The sequence below is a fragment of the Vigna angularis genome, chromosome 6 (assembly GCF_016808095.1).
Source record: "Vigna angularis cultivar LongXiaoDou No.4 chromosome 6, ASM1680809v1, whole genome shotgun sequence".
Taxonomy (NCBI): Eukaryota; Viridiplantae; Streptophyta; class Magnoliopsida; order Fabales; family Fabaceae; genus Vigna; species Vigna angularis.
The window spans coordinates 30,646,678-30,660,156 of record NC_068975.1 but is presented as its reverse complement, the minus strand read 5'-3'; the positions used below and the strand labels follow the sequence as shown (position 1 = coordinate 30,660,156).

At 31.2% G+C, this 13,479-nt stretch overlaps 3 protein-coding genes across 7 annotated transcripts; 2 read left to right on the top strand and 1 right to left on the bottom strand.

Annotated features, from left to right (window-relative positions):
* The first annotated feature begins 710 nt into the window (after positions 1 to 710).
* On the top strand, positions 711 to 3,142 carry LOC108341194 (protein C2-DOMAIN ABA-RELATED 11). 4 transcript variants are annotated; one of them, XM_017578858.2, is made up of 5 exons: positions 842 to 967; positions 1,065 to 1,237; positions 1,797 to 1,918; positions 2,017 to 2,112; positions 2,545 to 3,142. In XM_017578858.2, the coding sequence occupies exons 3-5, from the start codon at positions 1,805 to 1,807 to the stop codon at positions 2,836 to 2,838; spliced, it is 504 nt and encodes a 167-aa protein (XP_017434347.1). In that variant the 5' UTR covers positions 842 to 967; positions 1,065 to 1,237; positions 1,797 to 1,804; the 3' UTR covers positions 2,839 to 3,142. The 4 variants fall into 4 exon arrangements, with proteins under 4 accessions (XP_052735375.1, XP_017434346.1, XP_017434347.1 ...); XM_052879415.1 differs by lacking the exons at positions 842 to 967; positions 1,065 to 1,237 and adding an exon at positions 711 to 828; XM_017578857.2 differs by lacking the exon at positions 1,065 to 1,237 and having other exon boundaries at positions 835 to 967.
* A 932-nt stretch (positions 3,143 to 4,074) lies between these two features.
* LOC108342031 (DNA oxidative demethylase ALKBH2) lies at positions 4,075 to 6,352 on the top strand. Its single transcript, XM_017579732.2, has 4 exons — positions 4,075 to 4,368; positions 5,485 to 5,601; positions 5,728 to 5,917; positions 6,043 to 6,352. The coding sequence occupies exons 1-4, from the start codon at positions 4,138 to 4,140 to the stop codon at positions 6,234 to 6,236; spliced, it is 732 nt and encodes a 243-aa protein (XP_017435221.1). The 5' UTR covers positions 4,075 to 4,137; the 3' UTR covers positions 6,237 to 6,352.
* Positions 6,353 to 8,301: 1,949 nt separating this feature from the next.
* Positions 8,302 to 12,028, bottom strand: LOC108341219 (wall-associated receptor kinase-like 8). 2 transcript variants are annotated; one of them, XM_017578901.2, is made up of 4 exons: positions 11,070 to 12,028; positions 10,641 to 10,703; positions 9,000 to 10,195; positions 8,302 to 8,764 (listed from the first exon to the last, which is right to left on the bottom strand). In XM_017578901.2, the coding sequence occupies exons 1-3, from the start codon at positions 11,968 to 11,970 to the stop codon at positions 9,003 to 9,005; spliced, it is 2,157 nt and encodes a 718-aa protein (XP_017434390.2). In that variant the 5' UTR covers positions 11,971 to 12,028; the 3' UTR covers positions 8,302 to 8,764; positions 9,000 to 9,002. The 2 variants fall into 2 exon arrangements, with proteins under 2 accessions (XP_017434390.2, XP_052735724.1); XM_052879764.1 differs by lacking the exon at positions 10,641 to 10,703.
* Positions 12,029 to 13,479: the final 1,451 nt, after the last annotated feature.

The following is a 13,479-nucleotide window of genomic DNA, read 5'->3' as shown; positions in this document are numbered from 1 at the left end:
TATAGAAATGTCCAATTACTTAATAATAATACTCAGTTTTAAATTCTTTCATAGATTAGATTATTATATAATTTAACTTAGAACCCACTATGATTAAAAAAAAATACTTAGAACCCACTAACTATCGCATCCCTTTTCATAACCCTTCTACTGAAGTTATTAAAAAAACTACTCGGTTAAGGTTACATGGTAAACACTAACTAAGAAAAATGGTTGAAATTCTCACAGAAGAATACAGGGTGGTGGTATGCGTGATAAGTTTCGTAATTTATAATTTGATTTGTTTAATGGTGACGGTGGCAATGGGCGAGAAGAGTATGAATGAACTGTGGGAAAAGCAAGCTTTGTGGCGCACGCGGCTGAGAGTGTCCGAGTAAGTAACGTAAAGAAAGAAAATAAGAGAGCGTGGTCAGAGTCAGCACTGAACCAAGTCACAAACGCGCACGCACTTCTACAGTACACTTTCATGATAATAAATAAAACTAAAAAAATGAGAAACTGTGTTGTATTGTTGTATCACTCTTTAAATTTAAAAATTTTAAATACATCGTAAGATTTGTAGGTTTAATTCAAATTTTAAAATAATTTTTGTACTTTTGTCTCCAAAAATATGTCAGTAGAAAACATAAAAGCTAAAAGAATTCTTAAATCTACTAAAGTTTCAACGTGGGATATTAGAAGAAGACCAGGCCTGGTCAATCCTGCGGCCAACACAGTGGATCTTTTAATAATGCATAATCATATCCTTTGACCGACAGGTGTGATTCTCACATTTTCCTGTCTTCAGATAGCCTTCTCATTAACCCACCTGTAGCTACCGGTGAAGAGGTTGTTCTACTGTCTTTAAGTCTCATCGTCTTCTCCTTTTTGCTCATTCACAAATCACAGCAACACAACGCACAAATAATATATTAACACACTTCCCAAACCACCTTACGCACACACACTCACACACACTTATCCACTGGTAAGTTCCAACATCCTTCATGTCTTTCTTTCTTTTGTTTTCTGCCTATTGACTTCCCAAAGGGATACATCCTTTTCATTTTTCTTTTTTTCTTTAGTGTAAGTTGGATCAGTGAGCCAAATGCCAAACACACTTCACTTGGCTTTGGGATCGGGATCCTTCTCCTATGATTCTTTCTTTTGTTTAATGAGGATTTACTGAGGAATTCATCCTTCATTCCTCGCTTGCTTTCTCTCATTCGGTTCAATGATCTGTTGCTTTTTGTTGTCGGTACTTCCCCTTCTCTGCTCTCAAAATGCTTTTGTTAATACCTCAGCAAATTTTGAATATTTAGTTTCTTGAAAAAGCTCGACTTTTGATATGGGTAGGTAAGAAAAAGTATCTTTCTTCCAGAAAAAGGAAGTAAAGTAACTATTTTTCTATCCACAAAGCACCCTTCTTCAACTTGGTTTATTCTATTCTTCTGTTGGGTTGGGTTCATTTCTCATTATGCTTACGTTGGATTTCTTTTACTGGTAATTTTGCAGCAAAAACCTTACTTACAGAAAGGAAAAAGAAAATTCAGACTTCCATATTTTTAACTTTTCCTTCTATCTTTTTCCTTCTTGCTATTTGGGTTAAAAGAAAAATGAGACTAACATTTTTTTAATTTTTGCCTTGGGGTTGATAAGTTGCAATTCTTTGTAAATAAGTTGCAATTCTTTGTAAAAGGGAAGTATTTTCCACCATTTTCTTGTTTTTGTGTCTTAAATGAATGGTGAGTATTGCAACTTCATACTTTGTACTTTGGTTTGGACCTTGTTTGATTACTGTTTTAACTTGTTTGCAGGAGTATAAATGATGAGTGAACAATTGGGGCTGCTAAAAGTCATTGTTGTGCAAGGGAAAAGGTTGGTGATCCGGGATTTCAAGACCAGTGATCCTTATGTTGTGCTGAAACTAGGGAACCAGGTAAATAGGATTGATATGTCAAATTCATTTTAGCTTATTTCTGTTAACATTAAATTATGTAGCATATTTAACCCCAAAATGTTACCACACTAAACCAGACTGCAAAGACCAAGGTAATCAACAGCTGCTTGAATCCTGTTTGGAATGAAGAGCTTAATTTCACTCTTACAGAACCCTTGGGAGTGCTGAATTTGGTAAGTTCCATAATATTTGAGTGTACCCCTTCATTCTTCTTTTCTTCAATCTCTAGTTTGTAGTCTATTTTGCAAGGAAGATACTCTCCCTACTCAGTGTTTGTGAAATAGATTGGTGATTTGTTCTGGTAATTTTAAAAAGTAAATTTTGTTTTAGGTCCTTTACATTTTGGCTAAATATAGCTTTAGTTCTATACTTTATAAAAAAAGATTTTGGTTCTGTCATTCTATTGGCAATTTTTGTTCCTTGTTCTGGTATAATGTTACATATTAAGGATTAAGGGTTGACATCATGAGAACCAAGATCATCTCTAAAATAAATTTTGACCAAAGATAAGAATCTAAGACATATTTTATCATATTTGAATACAGGGCACTGTTTATTAGCTTTTGTAATTGTACAACTGATTTGCTTTTTCCTTTTTTTTATAGGAAGTGTTTGATAAAGATCTGTTAAAGGCTGATGACAAGATGGGAAATGCTTTCCTCAACCTTCAACCATTAGTGTCTGCAGCGAGATTAAGAGATATCTTACGAGTGTCCTCTGGTGAGACAACCTTAAGGAAGGTCATACCTGATACTGAAAACTGTCTTGTCCGTGAAAGCAGTATCAATTGTGTTAATGGTGAGGTGGTGCAGAATGTTTGGTTAAGGCTTCGTGGAGTAGAGTCTGGGGAACTAGAATTGATCATCAAGCTGGCCACACCTATTACTCCTAAAACATAGTGCAGAATTTGCAATTGTCCCAAGTGAAAATCTCTAACCAGATCACAATTGTAACATTTTATGTGTAGTTGAGTCATGCTTTTGATTAACTTCTGCATAGATGAATTTCTACCCAAAAAATGAAAAAAAAAATGTCATTGATAGATAAAAGCCTCCAGAAGCTGCATTTTCAAATAAACTTGTGGTGATTTATGGCTTCTGCTTTATGGTGTGCTAAGTTTGTTACCATGTATTACATACCCTCCCCCGAAAAGTAGAAACTAGCCCTTATTTTAGCAATGATCATTCATTGGGTATTCCGTAAGTTTTGATGGTATTGTATTGTTTTTCAGTTGAGTTAAGAAAAGAGAAGTTGTTCTGCTTACTAGTTTCTATATCCACTTTATACATGTCATAATAAACTATTCAATAATCAACGGAATTGCTCTACTTTAATAATGTAACACCACTGTCAAACTATAATTACTCGACCATAATTTAGCGGTGAATCCCATTAGCAGTAACACTACAGACAGTGATGAGTTTTCTGGGGTCAGATTTCATTTTTTTCAATCCATAAGAATACTCAGATGACTGTGAAGCACAGTTTCAAGAATAAAGAATCAACATGGAGACTTGCTGAGCCAAAACAAAAAGTTTCGCTAACAAAGTTTCATTATTGGTTAACTAAGACATGATATTATCAATCTGTATTTTTTAGTTGCATAATAATAGTTGTGATCTTTGTTTTTTTGCTTTTATTTCAACTAGTTTTTGTTATAAAAATAGGATTTATAAATACTGGAAACGCCTTTTGCAATTTTAGTTCTTCCAAAAAAACACAATACTTGTGCATATTCTCATTCTGTGAAACTGTTGCTTACATATTTTGAAAGTAAAAAATCCATTAAGGAGTATGCTCGTAATGTTATAAAATTAAAACTGCATAACAATGTATAATTATAAACTAGTGTTTGATTTACTATATCTTTAAAAGGAATGTTTTTTTTTTCATAAAAAAAATCATATATACAGAAAAAAACTTAATATACTCAAAATATATTTTTAGACTAATGTTTATAAATTATGAAAATATAGATTAATAATGAAAAGGTATTACTTTATAACTATTATTTGAGTATTATACTTAGGATAATTTTTAAAATTAATTTAAAAATAATAAATAAAAACGTGTTTAAAATTACGTTAAAATAATAAGAAGAGAAGAGCCCATAACTATCTCATCCTACAAAAGTATAAATACGCAATTTAGCATCACAGTTTGCATTTCTATTCTATCAATTAGAATGTGAAGAGGCTATGAACAGTTTTCCATCACCGATGAATGTGTTGAAGCTGAAGGCGGTGCCGAACGAGAACCCTAAGGAGAATGTGAAAAGGGAAACGGTGGATCTCGGAAATGGAAGCGACGTCGTATACATTCAGAGGCTAATACCCTCCGATCAGTCATGGAAATGGTTTCAGTATCTCGACAAACACATTCCATGGACCAGACCCACCATTCGCGTCTTCGGAGAATCCTTCCTTCAGGTTCATATCATTCCCCCATTTCTTGCAAATTCTACCCATACTGGAACGTCGGATTCCACAAAAATATCATCTTTTGGTGTTCTTAGAATGAAAAATGAAGCTATTAACTATCAATCTAGTTTGAAAATATGCCCCTGTTCTTAGGCAGTTAGAGTGATACATGTTCATTTAGATAGGTTTGATTTTCTGATTTCGTATTATAAGTTTCAAAATCTTTTCCTTTTAAACCCTGTTAATGACAACATCACATCCCCTTTAATTTCTACTCGTATCATTTTAATCCCTTTTTAGTGACACCGTCGAGATTAAAAGAAATCAAGTGCCTAAAGGTCTAAAATCGAAAGTTTTTCAAATGCAATAACTAAAATGGGAAGTTTTTGTAACTATAAGATCACATGGGTAACTAAACCTTTAATATAAGTAGAACCTATGATTTCGAGGTGGAAAGCATAAAATCATTTTTGCTTGTTACCAGAGACGATCTTAGAAAGTGTGTCTTATTGTTTCGGGTAAAAATTGTTTCTGTCTCCAAATGTCGGGTTCGTTAGAAGTGATAACAAGCAGTTATTGCATTGAACTGAAGAAGCTTACACTAAGTTTACTGATTTCAAAGTATAATCATCAAAATAAATCACTTTACTCCAAAATGAATTTTAGGCAATTACAAACATCCATCCAAACACACTCAATCTTGTTAGACAAACCGTTTTACAAAACAAATATTTCTCCAAAAGAAATGTTACCAACTGCAATTTCAAGTTCCCTAATCATGTAGTACTTAGTATTTGGCTTCAATCTCAATGTTAATGTGGGAAATAAAAATTATTTCAACCAATGAATTTCCTCATACATATCCTTGTAACCGAAGAGTGAAGAGAATAATAACCACACAATTTTGACAAAAGATGTTAGGAGTCTCGTATTGAGTAGGATGAACTATTTGATGTGGTACAACCTTGACCTAAGATATTGGGATGAACTAGTTTTTTGGGTTGGGTTCTTACTTGTGCTTGAGTCATGACAAAAAACCAATTATAAAGTAGAGATTACTCTCTTGTGTATGGACATGATAGATAGATTAACCACAATATCCTAATGCCATGTAATTCTCTACAGCCTCGAGAGACATGTTATGTTGCAACTCCAGGTTTGACTGAGTTGACTTACAGCGGGTATCAGCCGCATGCATATTCCTGGGATGATTATCCACCACTTAAAGACATGTTGGAGGCTGTAAGAATGTTTCTCAATCAACATTGTTCCTTTTCTATTCTGCTATTAATGACAATATATTTGACTTATGCTATCTGGCTCGTGTTTGTTGTGTTACTTAATATTTCTTTCTACTTACTTCTGAAGGTCCATAACGCTCTTCCTGGGAGTAGTTTTAATAGCTTACTCTTAAATAGGTACAAGGGTGGTAGTGACTATGTTGGTTGGCATTCTGATGATGAGAAGCTTTATGGACCAACACCTGAAATTGCGTCTCTAACTTTTGGATGTGAACGTGACTTTGTTCTGAAGAAGAAGCTATGTAAAAAATCTTGTGGTATGAGTTCTTTTGTCGTTAGAGTTATACCATCTCTGTCTTTTTTCTTGTGCATGTTACTACACTAGTAGTGGACCCTTATGTGAGTGTGCATGAACTTGTTATCATTTGTTGTGGATCTTCAGATGGAAGTGATGAACCTGCCAGCAAGAGATTAAAGAAGGGTAGCCATGACGCTAATCAGCATACGTTTAGACTTAAGCATGGTTCACTTTTGGTGATGAGAGGCCATACCCAAAGAGATTGGATTCACTCTGTGCCCAAGCGTGCAAAAGCTGAAGGCACGCGCATTAACCTTACCTTTAGGCGGGTTTTTTGATTGGCTTGTGGCCAGAGCAGGTTTCGTTTAATATGCTAGCAGTATGTTCTTGTGACATGGTGATACATTTGTAAAGTTGTCTCGAGTAATATGAATATGAGTGTGTCCTATTTAATATTTCAAGCTTTATGTTTACCTTTGTCTTTTTGGTGGAATTATGAATTCCATATAGCTTCTGTGATGCAAATGCGGTTTTGTAAGCTTTTGATTCTTAAAGAACACTTTTCTTTGTAAATCTCCTGATGGTGTTTCCTTGTAGGCTTCAACCACATTTTATGCTGAACCTGTGTGGGTCGCCTTGGTTTCTTTGCATTCTTCAGTATGGCTCGTGCGTAATTGACTTAAAAGTAAATATGAATGCATGTTGCTCAGTGACAATGAAAAACAAGAACGTGAATCCTTGCTAAGAATAATATACCAAGAGTGGTTGAAAATTGTAGAAGCTGAGCAAAATATATTACTATAAGTATAATTTTCATCCGTAATCACATATAATGCAGAATAAAATATTGAGCTCAATAAAATATTAAAACTTAATTAATAGCAAAGAATAGAGTGAGTGGTGTTAGCAAATTATCAGCATAAAAAGGAAAATCATATTTCTATAGATCCAGTTAGATATGTTTTATCAGTAAAAATTTTTGTGACAAACTTGAAATCTACTGCTTCGATTTGATGCAGATTGATCATTTATCTATGCATATATTTGTCTTTTTGTTGCAGGATAAAACTCGTGTATTATTTTCTTTCATCTTCTTATCTGATAACCAATAACACTTATAAATAAGATAAACATAATTGAAAAAAAAAAATCAAAATAATGAGCATTTAATCTCTAAATATAAAATACTAAAAGAATTAGTCTCTAAATTATATCTCTAATTAAAATACTAATTTTTAAACATATTATTGTCACTAAAATTGATCATATTTATAAGTTTTCTTGTTATATATTTAAATCATGATATTTTGAATTTGAATAAATATTATTTTTTGAATTCTCAAAATATCTCTAAATTAATATTTTTTAATTAAAGTAATTTTTGTACCCTGCATGAAGTTATAAGTATAATAATAATTAGGTAGGGTTGAAATTATGTATTTACCTGAACAACCTCCGTCAACGTAGGGGTTGGAATCGGAACCTATGCAGGAACACCTCTGACCTGATCTTTTATATCGTGAAGAAGTAACATTAGTGTCATTACAGTGAGAGAGTGCAGGGAGATTAAGGTTCAAATCGTTAAATGAGAGTAATTAAATAAATGCAAAAAATAGGAATACTTTTTAATTTTAATTTGATAACCGTTGAGTAGCTGTGTATAAATTATATTTTAGTAACAATTGTATTAATTGTATTTATTATATGTGATTGATGGCTCAAGATTAAAGGCTTATAAGATGTACTACTAAGTTATCCATACCGATACTTATTTAAAAAATTAAAATTCATATATATATATATATGAATACTCAGAAATATTTTATAATTTTTTAAAATAAAATTATAAAAAAATATAAAAAATATAATATAAATTAAATTAAATATAAATTAAATTTTAGTTTTAATTTAATTTAATATGATAAAATATAAATTAATTTTAACTAAATTTAATTTAATAAAATGTAAAATAAATTTTTATTTTCATTTTTTATAAATAGAAAATATTTGTATGTATGGAAAATATAACATATGCATCCAACACGTTTATAAATAAGTACTAAAATATTCACTGTCCATGGATAATAAATACTTATGAGTATCATTATCTATTGGGAATTTTATGTGTAGGTATAAGAGTTCCGTAGTACCAAAAATTCAATGATATACATGTAAAAGAAAAGAAGTTTTGTTGTATTTTTTTCTTCTATGTTATTGAAATTTTAAGGTAAATATTATAATGTAGAGTTAAGTTTAGGTAATTAAAAAGTTATACATTAGCGTATATTATATTTTATGTGGTTGTGAAGCTAAGAAAGTGTTTTCTATATGTTTTTTAAAATTAGTACAACATGTATAGTTTCGCTTCGGTGTTTTTTTCATATTTATTTTCAGAGAAGAAAATTGAAATTATGTCTTTGCACTTGGCAAGCATGTTGTAATTTCACAAATAAATATTTATAAAAGATAACAATAATTCTACATTAAAAAAAATATAACAAAAGAAAACTAAAATCTTTTATGCAAACTATAACCCCCTAACTAGTATAACCTGTAAACTCTAACAAGGAAAGAAACATCTCCATACACCTAGAAGGACAAATGAGTAGGTTTCACTATGGATCACAAGTTGTTGACACATTTGTTCTTATGGATGTTCATTACAAGTTGTTGATGACACACACATGCTGTAAGGGATTCCTTCTGTAAGGGATTCCTTCTTTTAGCTAACAAACAACACTATCCATACTACTATAAAAAAAAATTTGGGAGCCGCAAATATTATATATATGATAGTCTTCATAATCAAAGAGTTAAATATCTTCAATTCCTCCATAGATCTTCATGAATTCAATTGCCTCACCATCTGACCAGTGAATAGAACAATCATAAACAAACATAAGTGCATATATTCATTCATGACATACGTTATATACAATCTCATATATACATGAACACTTCTCAATAATCAAATTTAACAACATATCATTACAATGTTAAAGTGTAATCTTTAAAATTTTGATGGTTAAAAATTTTGGAAGGTTGTATACATCTTATTTATCCAAAATTACTTAAATTAACACAATTATAAGAATACTTACCTATCACATGGTAACAATATGAACATCATTCAAGATTGTTGTTCTGCTACTTTGATCAATAGTTGACATTATTTCTGATATAATAGAATTATCATCCCAAGATTTATAGTCTTCACTTCTAACAAACTCACCATTCCCTTGTGCATTAGACTCATTTTCCAATTTTCGAATAGCTTCTAATTCCAATGTGATTTCCCTCATAGTTGGTCGCCTCTTTCCGTTCAGTTCTAAACATCGACTTGCAAGATTGACAACTTTCATGATATAACATTTCTCCCCTTCCTTCATCACTCTTTCATCAATAATATCAAACACACAATTTTCCTCTACACACATGATGAAATACGAAGCTAAACTTTTAGCTTCCTCTTGACTTAGGAGGGTTATTGGCTTTTGTCCTGTTAAAAGTTCAACAAGAACTACTCCAAAACTGTACACATCACTTTTTTCTGTGAATTGACTAGTTTGAAAAAATTCAGGATCCAAGTATCCAAATGTTCCTTGAACTACTGTAGTAAGGTGTGTAACATCAATAGAAATCATTCTTGATGTACCAAAGTCTGCTACTTTCGCCCTATACTTTTCATCCAACAGTATATTTGTTGACTTGATGTCTTTATGATAAATAGGTTGAGAAGCCGCAGAGTGCAAGTAAAATAAAGCTCCTGCAACTTCAATGGCAATTCTCAAACGCATGTTCCATGTCAATGGCATATCCTCATTTTGTAAATGCAAGAACTCGAAAAGATTACCATTAGGAATGAATTCATAAACAAGCAAAGGAATTTTAGTCTCCAAACAACTTCCTAATAACTTAACCACATTCCTATGGTTAATTTGTGAAAGAATGACAAATTCGTTGATAAATTCTTCAATCTTTCCTTGGACCTTAAATTTTTTCACTGCAACGATTGTTCCATCTATCAACATGCCTTTGTAAACAGTAGCTTGACCTCCTTTTCCAAGTACTCTGTTTGAATTAAAGTTATCGGTGGCCTTCTCCAATTCTTTTAAGCTGAAGAGTTTAACTTTATCCATATTAACTTCACTAGAAGATAATTTTTGTTGTAACAACAATCCTCCATTTCTTTTGAAGAATTTTTCTCTGAATTTCTTCATTATGATTTTCTTTGTAACCTTGAACACCCGCCATAAAATAAGAAGTAAAATGATAGATCCAAAGCTGGTAGAAATTCCTACATATTTTACCACAGCAATACTTTAAAATAAGTCTTTAGAAAACCTAACAATTATGATTAAACAAACACATGTAAAAACCTTATACGTTTTCATACATACATATATAAATAAATGAATCTATACAACTCAAACTATTTTTGTTAACATTTAAAAATAATAACTAAAACGTATGATATGCAATCGTAATAATAATTATAATATTTATATATATACCAATAAATATTACATCTGGCTTATAATAAATATAAATTTATTTTATATATTAATTTACTTAAATTATAATTTCGTTACCTACTAATATAATATTAAATACCTACATACACAGTAACAATTTGTGTCGTGTCTGTTTTTATGCTAATTAATATAAATATAAAGATAATAAATACTCCTAGGGAATTATATAAATTATTAACCACTTCATGCTTCATACTTTATTCATACCTTTTATGACAGATATTGGTACGTTACTCGGCGAATTCCGGTAGAACGGATGATCGTCATTGTCTGAGATGTGATAAATAAAAAGTTTAAAATAATTATATAACGCTATTCAGTAAAAATATAAAAAATAGGATAAAATTGAGAAAAAAAAACGAGTTGTAATTTTTTTAATAAACTACAGCATGATTATAAAATGTAAATGGCTTGTTGGTTGTTTTATAATTTGTTAAAAAATTTATGGATATTCTCAATTTTAAATAAATATTGTTATTTTATTCTTCAAATGTCGTTAAATTAAATAAGATAGTAAATTTTATATAAATGAGACTATTTTGTATGTCCGAACAGGAAATATATTTAAAGAAAATAATATTACTTTAGAGTAACAAGTATAATAATAATTACGTAGAGTTGAAAATATATATATACCTGAACAACCTCCCTCAACATAGGGATTGGAATCGTAACTGTAACCGTATTTGCAGGAACATCTCTGACCTGAACGTTTATAGAGTGAAGAAGTAACATTAGTGTCAGAACAGTAGGAGAGATTATCTGGAGGAAGTTTAAGCGTCAAATTGTTGGGAATCTCCCATTCAAGCACCACAGGGACCACATCCACATCCTTCATCTCACCATTCACAGGAAAGTAGTAGCTTTTGCGAGTATAATAAGAGTACAGTCCTACTTGCTGTACAACCATGGCGTAACTACACTCACCATCCGTTTCATTCTCCTTCAAACCTTTTACTTCAGTGCTGTATTCCTTAAGATACGGTGGCAGTGAATTCTGACAGCAGGACTTCCCATTACAATCACTGTTTTCAAGCTCCATTTTCCCAATATCATCCACCTTGAAGTCTTGGTCGCAGATGGACACACAACCGCTACCTTCTGACCCATTTATCTGCAAAATTGCAATGATATTGCAACCTGCGGCCACAAATTTGTTGTGTTCCTGCGAATACACGAAAGGGCTTCCTTCCAGCGACCGGTTCACCGGCGTAGAATCTCTGGTTCCGCAGTTATTACGGTAAATGGAATTGTTGATAGTAACCGTGCCTTGTTGGACATCAATGGATGTGACTTGCAGTCCTATTGACTTGAGGTAAGGTGTTTGATATGTGGAAGTGTTTCTGCATTCTATTTCAAACCATTTCCCTAAGTAGCATTCTGAAGTATTCATTCCAAACGGAAAGGGAATTTGAAGATTTCCACACTTCGAATCACAGCCAGGCTTTGCTACTTGTAGGTAATCTTGTGCAGATACCTGTACATGTATAAACCATATTACCAAAATGATGAAATGGATTACCAATTTCAGAATCATCGTGGTTTGTTGGCTGCTTCAAGATTCAAGAGGTGTGTGTGCAGGCTTCCAACTTCTACCAAGATGGGTATTTATATTACTATATATGATTTTCACGTCATTGCCTAATTTTTAACCAATAATTTCTTGGTTTCTTCTTAATGACCCACTGCTCCATGGACTGTTGCTAATATGATAGAAACATAGCGCGTGAGATGGAGAAAAACCAAAATAAGAAAAAGACTGTGTGGACAAAGGTAGACGTACAAACCCAATCTGTATGTTATTAATCTAAAATACAAAAATAAAAAAATAGTTGTTTGATTAAATTTTTAATTTGGTGAGGTTCTTTATTATACTTAAACTTTTTTTTATCAGGATAGCAATTTTTATATTGAAAAATAGATCTTTTATAATTTCAGTTTAAAATATTCTTAATTATATAATTACTGTAAGACACCATCAATTTATGAGATAAAATTAATAGGCTTCATTTATTAATATATTTTTATGAATGATGCACATGTGGTATCACAATAACCAGACTTAATTTGAGAATTTGTAATAGGTAATTAGATTGTGAATGTTGTTCCATCTAAGAACAACAAAACATAAATAAAATAATCTATTAATTGTCAATTTGCAGTGTATTTGAAGTCGTGGAAAATAATCATACACTTTGGTTTAGTCCAAATGACACTCCTGATTGAGTGGATGAGCTCTGAAACAGTCAAAACTGTCACTTTATATAGCAGCTTCCCGGAAAGGTCTCAGAGCATCTGATTAAACTTTTCAAAAGCTGATTACATATAGACTATTGTTACTCTAAATCTTATATTGAATAAAAATGAAAAAATAAAATATTATTCAAAGATGAAATTATCTTAAAGTTTTAAATAAAAAAAAATAATATTTCATTTATATGATTGAATTCATATCTTAGTATTTGTGTCTTGTAAGTGTAAACCTAAGACATACAAAAATATTGAATTGTGAGAAGATAAGATAAGAAATAAATGAAAGAGAAAGTAGATGAAAGGATAGAGGTTTTGCACAGACTCCGGCCTCTTTTCGCCCTGCTTGTCAGTGGTTACTTAAAAATAAGTTAGGTTGATTGCTCCCTCAAATATAAATAACTGAATAATGACACTTGATTTCTTTAGTTTATAACGACAAGACCAGTTGGATAAGCTACCTCGTTGTTTTGAAACAAAATCAAAATACTTCTTATTTAAATACTAACATAAAATATTTATTAGATATTATTTATCAAAATCAATTGATAAAATAAAAAAGAACTCATTTATATAATATAAATTAATTTTATTTTAATTGATGGAAATCGCCGTACGTCTTTATCATGCTATATATATATTCATACTTTAAATTAAATAATAAAAAAAAATTAAAATGTTAATATAATTAATTGTTACGTAATTAAATTTACAAAATATTAAAGTCTCTTTTTTGAGACAAATGTTTGATGATGGGAAAGTTCTTAATTTTTAAAACTTAATAGTATTCGTTTGT